Source organism: Entelurus aequoreus, linkage group LG22, assembly GCF_033978785.1.
Source record: "Entelurus aequoreus isolate RoL-2023_Sb linkage group LG22, RoL_Eaeq_v1.1, whole genome shotgun sequence".
In the NCBI taxonomy this organism is placed as follows: domain Eukaryota; kingdom Metazoa; phylum Chordata; class Actinopteri; order Syngnathiformes; family Syngnathidae; genus Entelurus; species Entelurus aequoreus.
The window spans coordinates 7,649,779-7,675,241 of record NC_084752.1 but is presented as its reverse complement, the minus strand read 5'-3'; the positions used below and the strand labels follow the sequence as shown (position 1 = coordinate 7,675,241).

The 25,463-nt window shown below is 36.0% G+C and overlaps 1 protein-coding gene across 1 annotated transcript in view; it reads right to left on the bottom strand.

Moving 5' to 3' along the window:
• Nucleotides 1–1,206: 1,206 nt before the first annotated feature.
• The window catches only part of LOC133639874 (GRB2-associated-binding protein 1-like), a 122,227-nt gene continuing 97,970 nt past the window's right edge, over nt 1,207–25,463 (bottom strand). Inside the window, exons 11-15 of the mRNA XM_062033538.1 lie at nt 24,020–24,112; nt 19,474–19,567; nt 16,010–16,139; nt 8,959–9,087; nt 1,207–2,436 (exon numbers count right to left, since the gene is read on the bottom strand). Coding sequence (XP_061889522.1) covers nt 2,278–2,436; nt 8,959–9,087; nt 16,010–16,139; nt 19,474–19,567; nt 24,020–24,112 — 605 coding nt within the window. The 3' untranslated portion in view covers nt 1,207–2,277. The remainder of the gene's footprint in view (nt 2,437–8,958; nt 9,088–16,009; nt 16,140–19,473; nt 19,568–24,019; nt 24,113–25,463) is intronic.

Sequence of the window (25,463 nt, the reverse complement as noted above, 5' to 3'; positions counted from 1 at the left end):
TTAATCTGATTTACAAAAAAAAAATTGACAGCCCAATTAAAAAAAATAAATAAATAAAAAGTCGAGATAAAAAAATTAAAAAAAGGAAAAAATCGTAATTGTGAGTAACTGTAACCACCTCGGTCACAGGTGTCAAACTCAAGGCCCGGGGGCCAGATGTGGCCCGCCACCTCATTTTATTTGGCCCTTAAATTAATATGCATCAATAAAGTGCTGTAACTTTTCTCACTAAATGTATTATTTCCTTCTATTTTGGGAGAAAATGATGATTCAAGTCAAATTGATGTTTACTTAAATATTGTCTAGCGATGCAAAAATATGTTATCAAACATTCAAAGCATTTTTTGAATGGAAATAAATCATTTCAAAGCAATTTACCCATCAAATTGTGCAATGTAAAAGCAGCAATAGACTTCTTAATTAAATTGTGAAGTTTACTGTGCTTTTTACAGCATTTTTCTCTAAATGAAAAAAACCCAGTACTTTTTGTACTGAAATAAACTGTGGTGCCGTTTTGGCATTTACAATAATACATCAAAAAAATCTACATTTGTTGATTTGCGGTTAAAAAAAAAAAAAAAAACACTGGCAGCTCAGGTGCCAAATTTTTACTGTAAAATTGCAGGTTTTTTTATTTACAGTAAAAAAACAAAAATTCTGGCAACGGAGCTGCCTTTTTTTTTTTTTTTTTACCATAAAGACAGCAGTATTGTTTTTCCATTTACAGTAATATACACTTAGACAAACTTTAATGATCCACAAGGGAAATTGTTCCACACAGTAGCTCAGTTACAATGATGGAAAAATGTAAGGATAGAAAGGACAATGCAGGTATAAATAGACTAAATATAGCGATAAAAAATATAACATATATATGTAAAATTGACATAATATATATACAGAATATTATACAGTATATACTGATATATTATATACATTTATAAATAAAATATACAATCCATTTTGAGGTGAAATTATTGCAATTTACCATACTTTTTTTTTACATTAGTTTTTTAAAAATCTACTAAAAAATGCATTAAAAAATTGTGTAATAATATTCACTGTTAGAAGCGGCCCTCTGGGGCCAAACATAACTGCAATGTGGCCCTCAGTGAAAACCACTTTTTACACTCCGACCTAGGTTAATATCGGTTGTGGTTATCGATGGAAGTTGCACAGGAAAACACACACCGAGGTTTAGGGATTTTATTTAGTCCACTTTTACATTTTCTCTCATGATTAAAAAAAAAAAAAAGATAGTCCATTTTTGCAGAAACTGCAAAAAAAAAGAAAAAAAAAAGTGTAAAGTAGATGACTTTAGTAGGCACGTTGTCAAAAAATGATACATTTGAATCTAAATCCATGGCAAAATAAACTAAACAAAAGAAAAATATATACAGCGATGACAGTACATGTAATATGGGAACGTTCCGGGTGGGAATTCACAGGTTAGTAAGGCAAAAGATGCAAAGACCCCCCCCCCCCCAAAAAATTGATGGAAGTCGTGAAACAAACTGACCAGACTGAGAAATAAATTAGATTGTGAGTTGTACACTTAGTAAGCATTCTTAAAAAAAAAAAGAAGAAAAAAAAAGTACCTGATTTCATCACTCTCTCTCTCTCTCTCTCTCTCTCTCTCATTCTGCCTTTAAAGTTTGATAGCTTTGCATAACTTGTAGAAAAAGCCTTCTTGAAAGCTCACAGTAACGCGCTGGATGGAGACCGGAGCAGGATTCTACCCTGCAGAATCCGCACACCTTCCAGTCCCACGTGCTAAATAATCCGTACGAACCAACTCCGGGTTTGATATTTACATAACACTTTTTTTTATTATTTTTTTTTTTTTCCGGAACTCCAGACTTGAAACACTTGTGAACACCTGCAAGTTCTGTCTTTCTTTTTGTTCTACGTTGAGGGGGGGAGGGGGGGAACAAAAAAAACAAAAAAAAGTCACAATCACTTTCTGCCGTCGTCAAGATATAAGTGGTGATGAGAAAAGGTGAGCCTGCAAGCTACACGTGCTAACTAGTAAAAGGTTGGTGGTCTTGTTTAAGGATTTATTTCAGGAAATGTCGACTTGGTGGTGGTCCTATGAAAGTCTCTTAAGCACCCCCCCCCCCCCTACAGAAAAAAACAAGTCCAGTCCACCTGCTGCTTATTCCATAAAAAAAACCTGCCAGCAGTGCGAACTACAAAGAGGGTGGAGTGGCGACGGAGCGCCGGAGACTGGAGTACAGAAGTGGTTCGGAGGTTCGGCGGGGGTGTCACGGGTCTGGGTCACTTGCTTCCTTTGGAGGTCGTGTCCGTCTCTGTGGATTGGCGGCCGTCGTTCCACGCCTCGCGGGTGCTCTTGAGGGCTTGCGTCCGTTGCTGGTCCACGACCACGTAGTCCACGCGCTCGTCCGACGCCGCCACGCCGGATCCGTTGCTCTTCATCTAGGCAGGAAGGAATCAAAGTTGACTTATACGGCCTTCAATCACGAGAGAGCTTCACGGTCAGAATAATTGTATCTTGAGTTATCACTAGGGATGATGTTCCAAACCGGTTGTTCGACAAGAAAAGAACCGATTGCATGGACTCGAATCCCTTTTTGAGAACCGGTTCCCGTTATCGAGGCCACTATAGTAAAGAAAAAGAGTTGGTTCTTTATTCGAATCCCTGGGAACGAATCCCGTCCCACAGGAAATGCCCTGTGGGACGGCAATATTATGCCCATTTGATTGTAGACTCTTACTGACATCTTGTGGCGATATGAAAATACTACGCGTCATTAGTTTGGGCGATGTCAGTTCAGTTTATGAGACAATTGAGAAGTAGACAAGTTGTGTTAGCTCTAACAAGCCTTGGAAAAGATAAGTCTGTAAGTAAACTGTTTAACTTGTTTATGTAACTCAATATTAAGGTGGAAAGTGGTTACATTTGATACTAAGATGTTTATTGAAAAACGATTGGATTCAATGGATGTTTTGAGGACTTAAAATGGCTGCCAGTCGTGTATATCCACCATAGAAATAATTTTTTGGAAGAAGAATTGTTGATTGATGACTGTGGTGTTCTTAGTGTCACAGTGTGTGTAGTTAGTATGTTCCAATAGCAGCAGAAGTGCACTTTTTGGAGAGCTGTATTATTTTCAGCTTTGTGCCCAAGGGACTGATTTTATTTAACACTACATTATTATTTATACACCTACAGTGATCACAGAGACAGGTTGTTTTTGTGTTACTGTATATATTTGTTTTTCTGAAAAATCCCACTTAATATACTTTGGGTAACAACAGTCAATATATAGAATTTTTTTAGGGGGGTAACAGTCAATATTTATTTATTTATTTTATTTTTTTCTTATAAAATAAAAGTGAGCTTTTGTTAAACCAATTATTGTGTTTTTTTCCATATACAACAACCTATCTGGATTCGATAAGAGAACCGGTTCGATAAGGGCTCAAACTCGATAATTTCTTATCAAACATCATCCCTAAGCAAAAGGCTTGTAAAACTCCACTGTGTAGGATGGGAAGCGACATGAAGGTGTCGGTTTCTTTGATGTATTGTAATCCTACAGGAAGATTTTGTCTTGACCCGAGATCTACAAAACGGAGAGGAAGCACACTGCAAAAACTGAAATCTAAGTACAATTAAATATCTCAAATAAGGGTGATATTTGCTTATTTTCTGTCTGACAAGATAATTCTTCTCACTAAGCAGATTTTATGTTAGAGTGTTTTACTTGTTTTAAGTGTTTTGGTCCTAAATGATCTCAGTAAGATATTACAGCTTGTTGCTGAGATTTTAAGAGCTATATTGAGTAAAACATGCTTGAAACTAGAATATCAACTGTTGCAAAGTCGTGTCATCAACACTCACAAGTAGGGATGTCCGATAATGGCTTTTTTGCCGATATCCGATATTGTCCAACTCTTAATTACCGATACGGATATCAACCGATACCGATATATACAGTCGTGGAATTAACACATTATTATGCCTAATTTGGACAACCAAGTATGGTGAAGATAAGGTCCTTTTTAAAAAATAAAATAAAATAAAATAAATAAATTAAAAACATTTTCTTGAATGAAAAAGAAAGTAAAACAATATAAAAACAGTTACATAGAAATTAGTAATTAATGAAAATGAGTAAAAAGAGGAGGCGTACAATCTTTCGTCAGAGCGTGGTGGGAGACTGTATAAGAGTACAGCCCAGACGTTACTCCTCAATTGAGCTCAATTTTATTCTGTCTCTGTTTGATTCCTTGCTTCTTTGTCTGTTTAATAGATGTCATCAGTAGAGATGTCAGAACTGATGATAATATCGGCAGGCCGATATTATCGGCCGATATATGCGTTAAAATGTAATATCGGAAATTATCGGTATCGGTTTTTTTATTATCGGTATCGTTTTTTTTATTTTTTATTTTTTTTATTAAATCCACATAAAAAACACAAGATACACTTACAATTAGTGCACCAACCCAAAAAACCTCCCTCCCTCATTTACACTCATTCACACAAAAGGGTTGTTTCTTTCTGTTATTAATATTCTGCTTCCTACATTATATATCAATATATATCAATACAGTCTGCAAGGGATACAGTCCGTAAGCACACATGATTGTGCGTGCTGCTGGTCCACTAATAGTACTAACCTTTAACAGTTAATTTTACAAATTTTCATTAATTACTAGTTTCTATGTAACTGTTTTTATATTGTTTTACTTTCTTTTTTATTCAAGAAAATGTTTTTAATTTATTTATCTTATTTTATTTGATTCATTTTTTTAAAAAGTACCTTATCTTCACCATACCCGGTTGTCCAAATTAGGCATAATAATGTGTTAATTCCACGACTGTATATATCGGTTGATATCGGCATCGGTTGATATCGGTATCGGTAATTAAAGAGTTGGACAATATCGGCATATCGGATATCGGCAAAAAGCCATTATCGGACATCCCTACTTATAACTTATTAGCTTATATTAGCTGATATTGTACCGAATGAATATTGGTATCGACCAATACTCAAGCCTCCAATATCATTAGCGTATGGGAAGTGAAAAGGTGGCATCGGGACGCCCCTGCTTTTTAGGCCTGACAATGACAGCATCACAGCAGTAACAATAGATCTACCACAAAAGGATTCCTACGAACATAATCCGGCAGTGTGAAATCTGATGGTAAACCAGGCAACTTTCTAAAATCGTATCAAAGCCGTTAAAAAAGTCAGCTTTTACAGTGAAGCAGTGTTGGACAGTACAAATACTTCATTACTGTACTTGAGTATACATAATAATAATAATAATAATAATAGTACATTTTATTTGTAAAAAGCACTTTACATTGAGCAAACAACTTAAAAGTGCTATAGTGTATTTAAAAAAAAAAAGATAATAAAAATAAATACAAATAAAAACTACAACAGCCTAATAGCTAGAACTAGTATGCATATAAGTAAAAAAAAAAGGCTTTTTTAAAAAGAAGGGTTTTTAAGCCTTTTTTAAAAGGCATCCACAGTCTGTAGTGCCCTCAGGTGGTCAGGGAGAGCGTTCCACAGATTGGGAGCGGCGGAGCAGAAAGCCCGGTCTCATTGTATGTCTACATTTGACATATCTGTACTTTACTGACAACTTTCACTTTTACTCCACTACATTTCCTACAAAAAAATGATACTTTTACTCTGATACATTTCCCCGAACCATCTTGGTTACGCCAAAATAAAAGCCGAGTTAGTGATGTAATGCCTGTTTTAGGGCTGTAGCTATGGATTATTGGAGGAATCAAGTCATCTATGAGATTGTTCCATTAATCCAGTAACCGGATAAAACACTATACCAGGCCTGGGCAATTATTTTGACTCGGGGGCCAAATTTAGAGAAAAAAAATGTGTATGGGGGCCGGTATATCTGATTTTTAGGACCACTAATACAAAACCTCACAATGAAGTCTGATTGAATGCTAAAAACGTTATGACAGACCGCCTTAAAAAACGGAATGGAATTTTTAATTTTTTGACTTAGTGAGACACCCAGAATGTACATGAAAATAAAGAATGTGGGTTTTACAATATTAACCATGAAGGATAAAACACTGAATATTGACAACATACGAACATCACACCCCCTCTCGATTGACATTTTACAATCAAGCGAAACGCAACAAACAGAAAACAAAACACAGCAAAATATGAACACAAAAAAACACCTACAATCTGATACATCACTAAGCTTTAGAACTTTGTTGTAAACATCTCCTTCCGCGTCTGTCCACCCACATTTCAGGCTGGCCGCTCTGGAAACACTCGGTGGAAACGCTCCCAACCCACACTTAACCTACTCAGTCCGCCCTGAGATCGGTAGGTTGTGAGTTCAAACCCCGGCCGAGTCATACCAAAGACTATAAAAATGGGACCCATTACCTCCCTGCTTGGCACTCAGCATCAAGGGTTGGAATTGGGGGTTTAATCACCAAAAATGATTCCCGGGCGCGGCCACCGCTGATGCTCACTGCTCCCCTCACCTCCCAGGGGGTGAACATGGGGATGGGTCAAATGCAGAGGACACATTTCACCACACCTAGTGTGTGTGTGACTATCATTGGTACTTTAACACACTGCTTGGTGCCTCGTCTGAGCAGCTGTGACTTAGATGACCATAGTAACTAATTAGATGACCATAGTAACTAATTAGATGACCATAGTAACTAATTAGATGACCATAGTAACTAATTAGATGACCATAGTAACTAATTAGATTACCATAGTAACTAGTATATCATGCAAAAGTGCAGATTCCAACCATTGAAATACTTAGTATTAGAGATGTCCGATAATATCGGTCTGCCAATATTATCGGCCGATAAATGCGTTAAAATGTAATATCGGAAATTATCGGTATCGTTTTTTTTATTATCAGTATCGTTTGTTTTTTTTTAGTTTTTTTTTTTTAAATTAAATCCACATAAAAAACACAAGATACACTTACAATTAGTGCACCAACCCAAAAAACCTCCCACCCCCATTTACACTCATTCACACAAAAGGGTTGTTTCTTTCTGTTATTAATATTCTGCTTCCTACATTATATATCAATATATATCAATACAGTCTGCAAGGGATACAGTCCGTAAGCACACATGATTGTGCATGCTGCTGGTCCACTAATAGTACTAACCTTTAACAGTTAATTTTACAAATTTTCATTAATTACTAGTTTCTATGTAACTGTTTTTATATTGTTTTACTTTCTTTTTTATTCAATAAAATGTTCAATAAAATGTTTTTAATTTATTTATCTTATTTTATTTGATTCATTTTTTTAAAAAGTACCTTATCTTCACCATACCTGGTTGTCCAAATTAGGCATAATAATGTGTTAATTCCACGACTGTATATATCGGTTGATATCGGTATCGGTTGATATCGGTATCGGTAATTAAAGAGTTGGACAATATCGGCATATTGGATATCGGCAAAAAGCCATTATCGGACATCCCTACTTAGTATAGTTGAAGACTTACGGTCATTAGAAAACATCACTGCACATCATAATGGCAGCTACAGTTCTGGGGCCGTACTTATCAAGCTTCTTAGAGTGCCATTTTACACTTAAGTCCTGAGAATTTGCGAAATTTAGTCCTACTCTCAAACTTAAGAATAAAAGCTTTTTATCAACGTTCTTAAGTCTAAGAATCACTCCTACTCTCCACGATATTTAAGAGACCTTCAGAGGTGTCTTAAGTGGTTAGGAGTTGCCAGCAGGGGATGGCACTGAGGCGAGAGAGACGTGCGCGAACGTTCAGGGAACGGAACAATGTTGTTGTTTTTTTATGACAAGCAGCTGATCAAACGGTATCGTTTAGACAGAGCGGGTATTATTTTTGTCACAGATTTAATACTTTTCGATTCTTTGTTGATTTCTGCATGTGGCTGCAGTGGGCTAGTATATATAGAGCCACCCACACCAGTTTCAAATGAGTTGCCTAATTAATGAATTGGAAAGAAAATGTTATGACAGTAGCGTATGTGTGTGGCCGTGAGGTGAGTGACGTCAGTGAGTGTGTGGGCGATAGAAGAGAGGGAGCGGTAGCGTGAGTGCCGGCGGGGACTAGTTTGTTTTGTATTATTTTGTAGTTTATTGTCAAAATATACACTCCCATTGTCCACTTCAATATTTCCAAGATATTTCTTTATTCTTAGACAACGGATTCCCTTCCGTGATTGGTCATTTCTATGGACACAGAAATGACGTCACCTAAAATTCCGTTTACGGCACATAGTAATGTCGTAATTCAGCTCTGAGTGTGACACTTAAGATTCAGTCCTACACTTCGCTGAAAGTGTGAGTAAGACGCTTGATAACTAACTTTTAAGTGCAGCTTTCAGCGAAGAATTTATTTACTCTTAAGTCAACTCTTAGCAGACTTCTTAGGAGTAATTCTGAGAAGCTTGATAAGTACGGCCCCTGATCTTTAAGATCTAAAAAATGTGTTTGGGAATATCCGGCGGGCCAGATTGAAAAGCTTAACGGCTCTTAATTTGCCCAGGTCTGCTCTATAGCCTTGAGGCTGATTTTAGGGAACAGTTGAAATAAACAAATATTTCTTAGCTTCATAACCTTTTTTGTAATAAATGATTATCTACATTGAAGTTTCACATTAATAAAAACAGATAAATAAAAACATTCCGCTGCTTTTGTATTTATTTAAGATTCAGGGCACTCCAATGCGACCCGGATTATAACTTTATGACTTAATCAAAGCAGCAGAATTTTTTATCCAATCAACGTAATAATTGCATCCCTAGCCTATTTGTTGTCATAGTAACACTACACGCCAAGAAGAAGCCCTGCCTATATAACAGCTGTGGTATGGGATTTGTATTGGCCTAATTCAGGTACTGGGGTTGGATCGGAGGTGAAAAAGTTGTGGTGTGTGCCAATCTGAAAAGAGTCCGGTCCTACCTTCCGAGGTGGAGTAGACTTGCCGGAGTCCAGATCCAAATCCAGGTACTCCACCTGTTTGTCTCCCTTTGGCTTCACCATGGGACTACTCCCACCATCCACGGTCATCGGAGCGCCCAGCTTTGTGTTCTACAGTCGCCAGACAAAAACAAGGTGTCAGTGACAGGAGAGGAGCGCTGGACTGCTGCAGTGTTGGAACCAAGTCAAGTTGTGCTGTCACCATAACAACAAGCCAAATTACACTCAGTACAGTGGAACCTCTAAAGTCAAACACCTAACTCATAACTTTTATTTTGGTGAAAAAATTGTGGTTAACTTACTTTCACATCCGAATCCCGATTCTTGTTCATCCTTATTCTATAGATTTATCATTTTCAAAAATCGATTAAAAAAAAAAAAAGAAAAAGAAAAACTTAAATGATTGGATTTTTTAAGACTACATTTAAAAAATATGTTTTTAGGCCACATGGGGATTTTCTAACCTGTAACTTGTTTTGAAAAGTTTTCGTTGTAAGTATTACACCACATATTACATTGCGAGAATTGGTTTGAATCGAGAATCAATTCTGAATCGAATCATCGCCACAGGAATCGAAATCAAATCGTTAGGTGTCCAAAGATTCACACACTATTGTTTTTACGCTTTACTACCAACCGCTCTTAACTCATTTTTACAATAAAAATAAAAATAAATGGTTATTAAGCGAGATGGATGAAAGCCACTTCCCTCTACATAAACACTACACCAGGAATCATCAAAAAGTCAGTAGTTTTTTTTGTTTTTGTTATCATAGTTTTGGACAATGTATTCAATTAAATAAAATTGAATACTTTATTTGATTTATTTTCAATAATTAATTTCAAATTTTTCGTTTTTTATTTTTACATTTTTCCCAATTTATTACAGTTACCCGCTGCATTAAATAAATGTAATCTAGTGTATTAAATACATGTAATTCATTGTATTAACTACAATTACTACATTGTCTTTATATATATATTTAATACAGTGTAATAAGTAAATACATTTATTACAGTGTATTAATACATTTAATACAGTGTATTAATACATTTAATACAGTGTATTAATACATTTAATACAGTGTATTAATACATTTAATACAGTGTATTAATACATTTAATACCGTGTATTAATACATTTAATACCGTGTATTAACACATTGATACAGTGTATTAACACATTTAATAAAGTGTATTAATACATTTAATACAGTGTATGAATACATTTAATAAAGTATATTAATACATTTAATACAGTGTATGAATACATTTAATACAGTGTATTAATACATTTAATACAGTGTATGAATACATTTAATACAGTGTATTAATACATTTAATACAGTGTATAAGTAAATACATTAAATACACATTACATACATTTTATACAGTATTAAGTAAATACATTAAATACACATTAAATAAATATATTTTATACAGTGTATTAAGTCATTTCCTTTAATACAGCGTACAGCATAAATATATTGTATTAAATACATTTAATGCAGTGGTTGACTTGTTTTTACACTTGTATAACAGTTAAAGTGTGATGCATCATGTTGAATCGCCTTCCCATGCATTGTCAAAGGGTGAGTAGTTTAATTTGATTGTAGTTTAGAACAATGTACAAAATAAAATACATGTAATTAAGTTTACTTAATTTATTATTCTATTTATCAATAAGAATAATATATATTTATTTAATTTATTATTTGACTACAGTTAGTTTATTACTTGCATAACAGTCGAAAAAAGCGTAAGGCATCATGTTACCCAATTTCCCTGACATTGCACATTATCAATGTGATTTTATAAAAACAATCATTTGTTTTATTATGTGGTGTTTTAACTTTTTTTAAAACGTATATGGCAATTAATAATGTTGTACAGTCAATAACAGTTTTATGATGTTGACAGTTTGACCCTGGAACAGATTCATTATATGTCCCATTATAGGTAAAAAGCCATTATGTGTTATCCACCTGAGAGGTTCCACTATAACTGTCTTTAAAAGGTTTGCATTTTAGACGGCTTATCGAATTAGACTGCAAGGCAGTTTCTTTTGTGGAATTGGTCTGATATTGTGACAACACTCATGCATTTGGACCAAGAGGTAGGTGTTAATGTTTCACTACATGTAAGGTGGAGTCATTAGAACTACAGCAGGATGGTGACAAATGCTAATAAGTGGTGTAGTGCAGCTAAAACCAGACTAATAATCATATTCATAATAACCGCAGCACTGCAGGGCCATGCAAGATTAACACCTGGCAACCCTGCTCACCTCCTCTACGCTGTCAAGTTCCTCCACCTCCCTCTTTACAGGGGTGATGGGTACAGTGCAGTAGAAGGACTCCTCTCTACGCAAAGTAGGAAAGATAGGTAGTAGCAGCGGTGGCAAAGGAAAGAGGAGAGAGACGGTCAGGAACAAAAGTGCAAGAGGAAATGAGGAACTCAGGCTTGGGGAAAAAAGCAACTTGAGCGGTGAAAACACAGGAAGGAGGTCAGTGGCGAGTGCTGGAAAAGTTCACAAAGGGGTTAAAATATGAAATATCTCATCAACGCAAGAAAGTGTGTCCAATTGTGCGGCGCTCCCTGAAGAAAAGGCTTTAACATTTGACAACGAGCTTCCAAAACAGAGTCAGGGCCCGAAATGTGAAGAAGAACAAAATCCAACATCAAAAGTCTCAACAACACAAAGTATACACAAATGTTTGGGCTATTTATGCAAGGACACTAACAACCATGCAGTGTTGACAAGCCTGCAATGCGGGCCAACTCATCAAGTCGTCGGGGTAACTTAGTGAGCAACATAACTCAGGAAGCTTTTGGATGAAACTTTCAGGAAAAAGAGATCACAAACAAGTGATTCGATTTTGGGAGTGAGCCAGATCATTTCTACCACGTTGCCTTGCATTTACATCATCCTTTACACAGTCAATTCCATTGATTGAAACTTTTATTAGTAGATTGCGCAGTACAGTACATATTCCCAGAGGTGGGTAGTAACGCGCTACATTTACTCCGTTACATCTACTTGAGTAACTTTTGGGATAACTTGTACTTCTAAGAGTAGTTTTAATGCAACATACTTTTACTTTTACTTGAGTATATTTATAGAGAAGAAATGCTACTTTTACACCGCTCCATTTATCTACATTCAGCTCGCTACTCGCTACTGACTTTTATCGATCTGTTAATGCACGCTTTGTTTGTTTTGGTCTGTCAGACAGACCTTCAAAGTAGCATGCCTGCGTTTCACCAATCAAATGCAGTCACTGGTGACGTTTGACTCCGTTTCACCAATCAAACACAGCCAGGCGGTCACATGATTAACAAGCTTAAGCTTACATGAACTCAACGTCAAATTTGAGGAAACACATGGCGGTAAGTAACATTAGTAGATATTTTGGCTGTCACCGTAGGCTGATGTTAGCTTCCCTGCTATGAATCACTGTCAAATGTACATCGTGTGGGGACATTTATTAACGCACTGCAGCCTCATAGACACACACACACACACACACACACACACACACACACACACACACACACACACACACACACACACACACACACACACACACACACACACGCACACACACACACACACACACACACACACACACACACCCATGCATAGAAACACCAATCAGTGTGTTCCCAGGTGCAGCCCACACCTATCAGTTTATGGTTTGCGTAAAGGCTAACTTGTTATTTTCCTTTGTAATCTCTGCCTACTGAGCCTATGGTGCTGTTAAATTATTGTGGCTCAATTTGCCTTAATTTTTTTATGTTAATGTATTATTATTTAATATATATTATTGTTTTAGTTGCTTAAGAGATATTCCTGGCTCTGAATTTGCTCATTGCTATTTTTATGTTTTTGTGCATTATTTGTTGCCGTCGTCATTAAACGAACATGTTACTCATCAGTTACTCAGTACTTGAGTAGTAGCAACACAACTCCTGTCTAGTTACACAGCAGTAAAAACTCGGGAGAAAGATTTTCGTATGCGTTTGTTGTCGAGACATACAACGAAACTACCGGTCGCAGCTCTGTTGGATCAGAGTATGAAATATATGACAACAGAGGAATCTAAATACAAATATGCACAAATGGAGGAAAACCATGTCGAAATATATACAGTACAGGCCAAAAGTTTGGACACACCTTCTCATTCAATGTGTTCTCTTTATTTTCATGACTATTTACATTGTAGATTGTCACATCAAAACTATGAATGAACACATGTGGAGTTATGTACTTAACAAAAAAAGGTGAAATAACTGAAAACATGTTTTATATTCTAGTTTCTTCAAAATAGCCGCCCTTTGCTCTGATTACTAATTTGCACACCCTTGGCATTCTCTCCATGAGCTTCAAGAGGTAGTCACCTGAAATGGTTTTCACTTCACAGGAGTGCTTGAAGCTCATGGAGAGAATGCCAATAGTGTGCAAAGCTGTAATCAGAGCAAAGGGTAGATATTTTGAAGAAATTAGAATATAAAATATTTTCAGTTATTTCACCTTTTCTTGTTTAAGGCTTATTGGCCACATGCGTGGACAGCACCTTTCAGCTCTTATTTCCAAAATTGTGTGCACTACTGAATTGGGGTCTTATGGCCGCTTACGGGGACACTTATACTGCCATCTGGTGGTGTCAGAAGAGTATAACATACAATGGAATTTGGAAGAAAAAAAAAAGTGTAAAAATAAGAATTAGCATGTCACTAGATAGTGACACCCCCGCGACCCCGAAAAGGGACAAGCGGTAGAAAATGGATGGATGGATGGATAAACATGAAGTACACGTTTGTTACTTATGGACTAAGTACATCATATCAAAAGATTATTCTGAGTTTTTATTCTAATTAGGGTCCAAAAAGCCCAAATAGCAAAGAGAAATAAAAAAAAAGCATGTAAACAAACAGCTTGGGTCTTAAGAGGTTAAGTACATAACTCCACATGTGTTTGATGTGACAATCTACAATGTAAATAGTCATGAAAATAAAGAAAATGCATTGAATAAGAAGGTGTGTCCAAACTTTTGACCTGTACTGTATACGTATTTTTTTTAATCCTTTATTATCGCTTATTGTCTTTTACAAGTCCATGTGCAAGCAATGACTGGTTTCCGGTTTGATTATGTCGACGCCAGCATAAACTGGCTCCTCTGTATTGATATATTGCCATCATTTTTGTGCCTTTTTACTACTTTCACTTTAGTTCAGGTCTGCACTTTTCAAAATTCTCCACTAAGAGAATGTAACACCGTGGGGGGTCCCTCCTACTACACCTTTATACGACGTTTGTCCTCGTTTTCTCAAGCTGCTGCACAATACGTCACTCCCAATACATGATAGGATTTGAGTAAGCTTGGAAGCCCCTTTCCTCCTATCGGAACACAAAAACCTGGAAACAGTAGAAAACCCAAAAACGGAGAAGAAAGGATTGCAGAACAGCAGGAAGAGCAAATGGCAAAGGAAGGAGAACAAAAAAACAAAATGGAGGAGTCCATCTGCAGCTTGGTTGGGTTTGGGGAGATGAGCAAGGAGTAGAAGAGTTGTGGATTTGATTACTATTGCAGTGAACATACTGCTGTTTGTATGTTATTTTATCCTGGGAAGTTATGTCCTGTGACTCATTTGACACCTGTAATTATTTAATATTTGAAAAATATATTATAATAAATACAATGAAAATAATAGTTTTCCTAATTTTCTTGTAATCAAGACCATATTTTCGGTATATTAGATGGAATGTTTACCTTCTAATACAGTGTTTTTCAACCTTTTTTGAGCCAAGGCACATTTTTTGCGTTGAAAAAATGCGGAGGCACACCACCAGCAGAAATCATTAAAAAACGAAACTCAGTTGACAGTAAAAAGTCGTTGTCGCAATTGTTGGATATGACTTTAAACCATAACCAAGCATGCATCAATTAAGCTCTTGTCTCAAAGTAGGTGTACTGTCACCACCTATCACATGACGCCATTTTTTTGCTGTTTTCCAGTGTGTAGTGTTTTACTTCTTGTCTTGCGCTCCTATTTTGGTGGCTTTTTCTCTTTTTTTGGTATTTTCCTGTAGCAGTTTCATGTCTTCCTTTGAGCGATATTTCCCGCATCTACTTTGTTTTAGCAATCAAGAATATTTCAGTTGTTTTTATCCTTCTTTGCGGGGGACATTGTTGATTGTCATGTCATGTTCGGATGTACATTGTGGACGCTGTCATTGCTCCACAGTAAGTCTTTGCTGTCGTCCAGCATTCTGTTTTTGTTTACTTTGTAGCCAGTTCAGTTTTAGTTTCGTTCTGCATAGCCTTCCCTAAGCTTCAATGCCTTTTCTTAAGGGCACTCACCTTTTATTTATTTTTGGTTTACGCATAAGACACCTTTTTACCTGCACACTGTTTCTGACATTTACAAAGCAATTAGCTACCGGCTGCCACCTACTGATATGGAAGAGTATTACACGGTTACTCTGCCGAGCTCTAGACAGCACCGACACTCAACAACAACACATCATTTGCAGACTATAATTACTGGTTTGCGAAAAATGTTTTTAACCCAAATAGGTGAAATTACATAATTGTTGAAAAACACTGATCTAATATACCAAAAATATGGTCTGATTACAAGAAAATTTGAAAAAGTATATGTATAAGAAGACATAATGAACCTTTTTGAGCAAAAATAAGTTTATCAAAAAAGTTTATTTGTGTATATATAGTTAATATTTTCTGTGAATATTTGTAAATATATTTTTGTGATCTATATTTTAGTATTTCTGTTATTAGTGTTATATATTTAACATTCAAATGAATATTTGAAACCTTTAATTTATTACTAATATATCCAATTAAAATATTTCCTAAAACAAAAATAATACAAATCTAAATCTGAATATATTTAATTTATATATATATTTATATTTAAAATAAATAAACCACACAGTTTAACAACAGTTGACAAGTAAATGACATTAAATAAATGGTCTTAGGTCAGAGGATAGTTGTGTGTTACATACTGGTTCATCTGACTGGTTCTTCATATTAGAGAGCATGGCTACATAATTCTCATCACTGTCCTCGGAGTCAGTGCTGGAGGCGGTGCTATGCACTGACGGGGGTCTGGCGGGCATGGGGAACCTAGAGAGACTGAGCAGCATTCACAATGTTTACACACACGGCCAAGAAAACACTCCTCTGCTGGGCATATAACATAACACAGACAAGACATCAAACCACGGCGACCACAAGAGTCCCTGCAACAACCCCGTACAGAAATAAGATGCACCTCAACCCGGGTAAGCTGAGCCGGGAACAAGCGTGGAGTGTTATGTAAGCGATGGGGGGAGATCCCAAACATCGCTGTTGAGATGTGGTCACAAAGTCAACTACATTAATGCATGGAGGGGTTAGTGCCTACACTAGTGTCCTCTTACAAGGGTGTGTTCACACTGGACAAAACACTTCCCGACATGGATGAGTGTTTGTGAAAGTGTTAAGTAGAATTTTACAAGCCGTGTAAGTGCCAATTAATATCGTGATTTTGTTCGATTAAACTGTGAAAAAAACAACAATGTCATGGAGAAATACCGTATTGCCTCAAATAGTGACCAGGGGCATTAGTCATTTCACTGCAGACTGTATAAGGCACTTAATAGGGTGGTTCTGTAAAAAAAAATATATACCGTATTTTTCGGACTATAAGTCGCAGTTTTTTTCATAGTTTGGCCGGGGGTGCGACTTATACTCAGGAGCGACTTATGTGTGAAATTATTAACACATTACCGTAAAATATCAAATAATATTATTTATCTCATTCACGTAAGAGACTAGACGTATAAGATTTCATGGGATTTAGCGATTAGGAGTGACAGATTGTTTGGTAAACGTATAGCATGTTCTATATGTTATAGTTATTTGAATGACTCTTACCATAATATGTTACGTTAACATACCAGGCACCTTCTCAGTTGGTTATTTATGCCTCATATAACGTACTCTTATTCAGCCTGTTGTTCACTATTCTTTATTTATTTTAAATTGCCTTTCAAATGTCTATTCTTGGTGTTGGCTTTTATCAAATACATTTCCCCAAAAAATGTGACTTATACTCCAGTGCGACTTATATATGTTTTTTTCCTTCTTTATTATGCATTTTCGGCCGGTGCGACTTATACTCCGGAGCTATTTATAGTCCGAAAAATACGGTATTCAAGCTTCAAACCCTGCTTTGAAAAGCCGTGCACTTTAAAAACGTGCTCATTGGAGCGATTCATCCTCATTTTTACTTGTAAAAAATCTGCACAATTTTTTTTAATCTATTTTTGTTTTGTCAGTTAAAGTGTTTTTTATATTGTGTTCCTGAGTTAATGTTGCTGATCAATCTGAAATATTTATGGAGTTTATTTAATATGGATACAATGTCATGCAGAGGTGTACTTATCACAATTTTATAGACAAAATATACTATTTATAGTCACGGCAGAGAGTGGGGGATGACCAGCCAGTATATATTACTACTAGGGGTGTAACGGTACGTGTATTTGTATTAAACCGTTTCGGTACGGAGGTTCCGGTTCGGTTCGGAGGTGTACCGAACGAGTTTCCACACGGACATATTAAGTAGCGTAACGCACGTTGTGTAAACAATGCACACCGAGGCACAACACACAGCATGCTAGCAGCTAACGGGCTACAATAGACTGACCATACGTCCTCTTTTCACCGGACATGTCCTCTTTTGCGGAGCTGTCAGGGCGGAGTTTCTTAAATGCCTCAAATGTCCGGCATTTTGAGTTAGGGTTGCGTGTATTTTCAATGTACGTTCAGGGTTAAGAAGGGGTTAAAAACAAAACAAATTGTGCGCGCAGCAGCATTGGTGAGGGAGGGGCAGAGACGGAGAGAGCGAGAGAGTTATGATAAACGCGCATGCGTCGCCAGGCTCTGCTTTTTATCCATAGATTTATCACATTAAATTTTTTATTATCTATAGCAGGGGTGTCAAAAGTGTGCCCCGGAGGCCATTTGCGGCCCACAGCTAATGTTTTAAAGGCCCACGGCACATTCTAAAAACACTATTAAAATAAACAAAAACATAACAAAAGTGAAATAAAAAAAGCTTAAAGGTTAAATGTAATTTAGAAAAAGTTGCAATGTTGACTAATAAAACAAAGCTGTTTTTTTTCTTTCAAACTGTCATTGCTCAAAACATAATATTAGGGATGTCCGATAATGGCTTTTTGCCGATATCCGATATTGTCCAACTCTTTAATTACCGATACCGATATCAACCGATACCGATATCAACCGATATATGCAGTCGTGGAATTAACACATTATTATGCCTAATTTGGACAACCATGTATGGTGAAGATAAGGTACTTTTAAAAAAAAAAATAATAATAAGATAACTAAATTAAAAACATTTTCTTGAATAAAAAAGAAAGTAAAACAATATAAAAACAGTTACATAGAAACTAGTAATTAATGAAAATGAGTAAAATTAACTGTTAAAGGTTAGTACTATTAGTGGAGCAGCAGCACGCACAATCATGTGTGCTTACGGACTGTATCCCTTGCAGACTGTATTGATATATATTGATATACAATGTAGGAACCAGAATATTGATAACAGAAATAAATGGGGGTGGGAGGTTTTTTGGGTTGGTCCACTAATTGTAAGTGTATCTTGTGTTTTTTATGTTGATTTAATAAAAAAAATAAAATAAAAAAAAACAACAAAAAAACGACACAGATAATAAAAAAAACGATACCGATAATTTCCGATATTACATTTTAACGCATTTATCGGCCACGGCCTGCCGATATTATCGGACATCCCTACATAATATTGAATCAAAATCAATGTTATTATGAATTATTGACCTATCCACGGTTCCCATTACTTCACATCAAATATTCCACTAAGAAAAATAATTTTGGGGGAAGATTTTGCAAATTTGGTAAATAAATAACCCAAAAATGTATATTTTGTTGTTTTCTTACTGTACCGAAAATGAACCGAACCGTGACCTCTAAACCGAGGTACGTACCGAACCGAAATTTTTGTGTACCGTTACATCCCTAATTACTACATATCATCTGTTTATTTATCCTTTTTTTTTTTTATCGCAGTGTATTTGACTGATGGGAGACTGTGGGCAAAATCTAACGAATCAGATTGGACTATGAAAATCCTAAATGAAAGACAGCCCTATTATTGAAAAGATGAAATAATTTATGACAATTATAAATGCAGTGACTATTGAGGCACATATCAGACAGGAGGCCACTCGTTGGAGATATACAGTAAAGTTTGATAGTCATCAATACTGTAGTCATGACTACTAGCTTGGTAGTGAAGCTTAAGGCATTGAGATAACAAGTTGTCCAACACATGTGAACACACCCTTGGTTGTTGTCACTAGGGATATATATATTTTTCTTAATTTTAAAAAGGTCGAACATTATTAACATGACTTACTCCCGAGCGAAGGACCGAGTGACGGGGGAGCGGACCGGCGTGCATGGCTCCTCCCATTCTGGCAGTGGTTTAATCTCCAATGGAGCTGGTCTTCCTGAAGAAAGAAAGGAACACAGTGATAACGTGATACACAACCTATGTCCTGAAAAAGGCACTTTTGGTAAATGCACAGAAAAATAGAAGCTTTAGTTAAATGTATGATAGTAAAAATATTACTAGTAACTGTTTTTAGGCCTTTTTCAGTGCTGGCTTCGAGTGACAATAGGCAGCTGTGTCCAAAAGTGCGAGCCATGGGGCCATTTGCAGTTTTTTATTTTACTGGCCTGCAGCCAATTCTAAAATATACAAATAAACAATATTCAAAAACAACATACATTTTAAAAATTCACTTTGATTTAAATATGGTACAAATAAATCGAATGTAGGTCACACCATCCACATCATGGCTTTGTAATCCCAGCGACCAAGCAAATTACTGCAAAATCTGACAGGGTTTCCCACAGATTGCCAAAATACACCATGACTTCAAATATTTTGCATACCGGTAATGTGCTATAATGATATGATTTCCTTAAAAAAGCTAAAAAAAAAATGTATGAATACATTTAAACACAAATCTGTGTTATTAATTAGTATTACCATATATTTTTATATTATATCATTTTGCTCTATTTTCAATTGTTTGATTTGATGTTCATTTTTCCCATGTTTACAAATATTTTGCATACCAGTAATTTGCTATGATTTGATTTCCCTTAAGAAAGCTAAAAAAAATTATGAATACATTTAAAAACAAATCTGTATTATTAATTAGTATTACCATATATCTTCATTGTATATCATTGTGCTCTATTTTCAATTGTTGTTTGATTTGATGTTAATTTTTCCCATGTTTACAAACACACCGTCCGTGCCTAAAAGGGGATTGGCATAGAATGAGAAAGTGTTGTGTGTCCGGGGAAGCACGAAGACATAAGCATGTGCACAAAAGGTAAATAAAACCTGTTTGAATTGGGCTGGTTGTTATAGGATTAGCAACTAAAGTTAAAAATAGCGTCAGACTTTGTGTGACTTCTTCGGGAGGCTACAATACATTAATTTGTTTTCATGTAAAAATAACTGATTTTCAGGCTGTGGCAGCTATGATTTTGCTGTGGAGGTGCATTAAGGCAATACCCTGAACAATGAATATATTGTACAGGGAATATTTGCTCCTCTCTGAGCAAAATGGTACGCCTTAGAGCAGGGGTCACCAACCTTTTTGAAACCAAGAGCTACTTCTTGGGTACTGATTAATGCGAAGGGCTACCAGTTTGATACACACTTAAATAAATTGCCAGAAATAGCCAATTTGCTCAATTTACCTTTAACTCTATGTTATTATTAATAATTAATGATATTTACACTTAATTGAACGGTTTAAAAGAGGAGAAAACACGAAAAAAATGACAATTACATTTTGAAACATAGTTTATCTTCAATTTCAACTCTTTAAAATTCAAAATTCAACCGAAAAAAAGAAGAGAAAAACTAGCTAATTCAAATCTTTTTGAAAAAATTTAAAAAAGAATTTATGGAACATCATTAGTAATTTTTCCTGATTAAGATTAATTTTAGAATTTTGATGACATGTTTTAAATAGGTTAAAATCAAATCTACACTTTGTTAGAATATATAACAAATTGGACCAAGCTATATTTCTAACAAAGACAAATCATTATTTCTTCTAGATTTTCCAGAACAAAAATTTTAAAAGAAATTCAAAAGACTTTGAAATAAGATTTAAATTTGATTCTACAGATTTTCTAGATTTGCCAGAATATTTTTTTTGAATTTTAATCATGATAAGTTTGAAGAAATATTTCACAAATATTCTTCGTCGAAAAAACAGAAGCTAAAATGAAGAATTAAATTAAAATGTATTTATTATTCTTTACAATAATAATTAAAATAAATTACTTGAACATTGATTTAAATTGTCAGGAAATAAGAGGAAGGAATTTAAAAGGTAAAAAGGTATATGTGTTTAAAAATCCTAAAATAATTTTTAAGGTTGTATTTTTTTCTCTAAAATTGTCTTTCTGAAAGTTATAAGAAGCAAAGTAAAAAAAAAAAATTTTTTATTTAAACAAGTGAAGACCTAGTCTTTCAAATATTTTCATGGATTTTCAAATTCTATTTGAGTTTTGTCTCTCTTAGAATTAAAAATGTCGGGCAAAGCGAGACCAGCTTGCTAGTAAATAAATAAAATTTAAAAAATAGAGGCAGCTCACTGGTAAGTGCTGCTATTTGAGCTATTTTTAGAACAGGCCAGCGGGCTACTCATCTGGTCCTTACGGGCTACCTGGTGCCCGCGGGCACCGTGTTGGTGACCCCTGCCTTAGAGGTTACAAGCTTTGGCCTTGGCTTTGCTCGAAGAAGATAAAAACAATAATTTCACCCAGTTTCTTATCTATACGCAAAAACATATTTTTCTCTCTAATTGTAATGTGTTAGGATGTACCAAGTGTGGAGAGTGAAAGTGGACAAGAATGTGTGTGCGCTCAATAGAGGTGGGAGAAATAATACATTTTTAGATGCATTGCAATTCGGACACGGACAATTATAAAATTGATTAATAAAAGTCAATAATCGATATATTTATTGTAAATAGAGTAATGCAGACAGTTCTCAAATTTGGCTGACTGCAGTGAACCACCTCAGAGAGATCAGACCAGCTCCTTTTTTATATGGCAATTATGTTCCAGTTTTGCACACATTTCCATGAATTTAATAAATGTAAGGGAAATGTCTTGAAAAATGCGCTGTTTTTAAAAGTTGCAAGTGATAAATACTTATTTAGTGAAATGAAGACATGTAAAACTGCATCAATGTACAGTACAGGCCAAAAGTTTGAACACACCTTCTCATTCAATGTGTTTTCTTTATTTTCATGACTATTTACATTGTAGATTGTCACATCAAAACTATGAATGAACACATGTGGAGTTAAGTACTTAACAAAAAAAGGTGAAATAACTGAAAACATGATTTATATTTCTTCAAAAAAACCATTTTTGCTCTGATGACTGCTTTGCACTCTCTTGGCATTCTCTCCATGAGCTTCAAGAACTTCACCTGAAATGGTTTTACTTCACAGGTGTGCTTTATCAGGGTTGATTAGTGGAATTTCTTGCTTTATCAATGGGGTTGGGACCATCAGTGGTGGTTGTGAATGAGAAGGTGTGTCCAAACTTTTGGCCTGTTCTGTGTGTACATTTAAGATGCATCAATAATTGAATCGAATCATGAGGTGACCAATGATTACCACCTGTAGTTCTCCACACATAGGCCAAGTTAACTTTCAGTTTCGATCTCCGCCAAAGCAACAAGATGCACTGCAAAAACTGAAATCTAAGTAAGATTGAATATCTCAAATAAGGGTGATATTTGCTTATTTTCTGTCTGATAAGATAATTTTTCTCACTGAGCAGATTTTATGTTAGAGTGTTTTACTTGTTTTAAGTGTTTTGGTCCTAAATGATGTCAGTAAGATATTACAGCTTGTTGCTGAGATTTGATGAGCTATATTGAGTAAAACATGCTTGAAACTAGAATATCAACTGTTGCAAAGCTGTGTCATCAACACTCACAAGTATAAAACTACTTTTTTAAAGTACCGGTAATAATTTCTTACTTCAAGCATGAAAAAAAAAAACATGATGCCGAGCGCATATCATGTCAAGATAATGGCACTAGCATTTACTTCATTTTGGAATATTTTTCAACATATTGAGCAAAACTGTCTCTTTTTTTTCTACCAAGAAAAGTGCACTTATTAGTGAGAATATACTTATTTTAAGGTATTTTTGCGTTCATTGAGGTTGGCTAATTTTACTTGTTTTGGAAAGTCTTGACAAGCCGAATTTTCTTGTTCTATTGGCAGATAATTTTGCTTAGTTCAAATAAAATACCCCTCATTTTTGTATTTTTTTTCCTTGTTTTTGAACACTGACTTTTTGCAGTGTGGACAAAAGCATATAAGGAGAGCAACCATTTTAGAAAAGGCTCCATATGTTAGACAGCTTTTTCCTTTCTACAGGGCTGGTATTACTAATGTCTGCACTAACAACTTTTTGTAGAATAAATAGTTCATCTTCAATTCTAGTCACCTCTCATTATTGAGACAACCTTAGAATAAAATAGTATGGGATGAAAATGGCTCCCGGGCCGCACTTTAGACACATTTTCTGCTGAGGAGCTTCTGCCAACTTTCAATGGTGTAGTATGTAGAAGTAAACAATGAAAACATGGAGGATTGTCTGTTAGGAAAGTTATGTTGAAAGGAAAGTTAGTCCAGTGACCTTTGAAGAGATTGTCATGTTTTTGTGAGCCCAACAACTCAAGGAAGCCACCGTGCATAATGTTACCCAGACTATGCTTTCAAAAGTGTCCTGGCAACAACAACAACAACAACAAAAGATGCAAATAGATCCAGACATGCAAAACGTCAAGTAGAAGAAGACAGGTCCAAGAGGATTTGTCCAGTTCGGTGTGCAATACCTACCCTTGCGTCGTCCCCTTGGAAATTCCCCTACGGTTTGGGAGTCGGTTCGCTCTAAACAGACTCCTTTTTCTCTTATTACTTTAGGACTTTGACCTGATTGGTGAAAGAAGACGTTGCTTAATCATTTCAATCACAAGAGGACACTGTAAACATGATGCAGCCATGAAAACCTTGCAGATCACTTTGGCTTGAATGCGGGATGATCACCATGACAACACAATGCTTCCCAAACATGCACCACAGCTCCTTCCCACACAAAGACTGACATGACAGCTGTGCATGCATGACGAGCTGTCGGTAAGCACGCCGCGTCCGTGGAAGTGATGTCGAGGTGAGAACGGACGCGTCCGTCTTACTGGCTGACGGACACACGGCGGTTTTTCACATTAAGCACACTGAGCAGGGGCGGAAACACGTGCCACAATCTTGTAAGATGACATCATTATTTTCAAAAGGAATGCATTGAGAGATGTGATTTATGGACATTATTATTAATAATAAAAGAATGAGTGTTTCAACCATGCAGTGTCAGCTGTTTTTGTTTCACCTGAAGATAATCAGATGGGCTCAGTTTGGTACAGAGCATTATTTCCATCCATTTTCTACCGCTTGTCCCTTTTGGGGTGGCGTGGGGTGCTGGAGCCTATCCCAGCTGCATTCGGGTGGAAGGCGGGGTACACCCTGGACAAGTCGCCACCTCATCACAGGGCCAACACAGACAGACAGACAACATTCACACTCACATTCACACACTAGGGACCATTTAGTGCAGGCCTGGGCAATTATTTTGACTCGGGGGGGCCAAATTTAGAGAAAAAATGTGTCTGGGGGCCGGTATATCAGAATTTTAGGAACACTAAAACAAAACTTAACAATAATGTCTGAATGCTTAAACGTTATGACAGACCGCCTTAAAAAACAGAATGGCATTTAACATTTTTTTACTGAATGAGACACCCAGAATGTACATGAAAATAACAAAGGTGGGATTTAGATTATTAACTATGAAGGATAAAACACTGAATATTGACGACATATGAACGTCACACCCCCTCTCCATCCACATATTTTACAATCAAGCGAAATGCAACAAAAATCTAAACGTGAAGGGTAAAAGAAAAAAACCCAGCTACAATCTGATATAAGTGATATATCACTAAGCTTTAGAACTTTGTTGTAAAAATCTCCTTCCATGTCTGTCCCTGACACCCGCATTTCAACTAATTAGATGACCATAGTAACTAATTCTATTACCATAGTAACTACCGTAATTTCCGGACTATAAGCCGCTACTTTTTCCCCTCGTTCTGGTCCCTGCGGCTTATACAAGGGTGCGGCTTATTTACGGCCTGTTCTTCTCCGACACCGACGAAGTGGATTTCGGTGGTTTTAGTACGCAGGAGGAAGACGATGACACAATGATTAAAGACTGACTTTTCATATA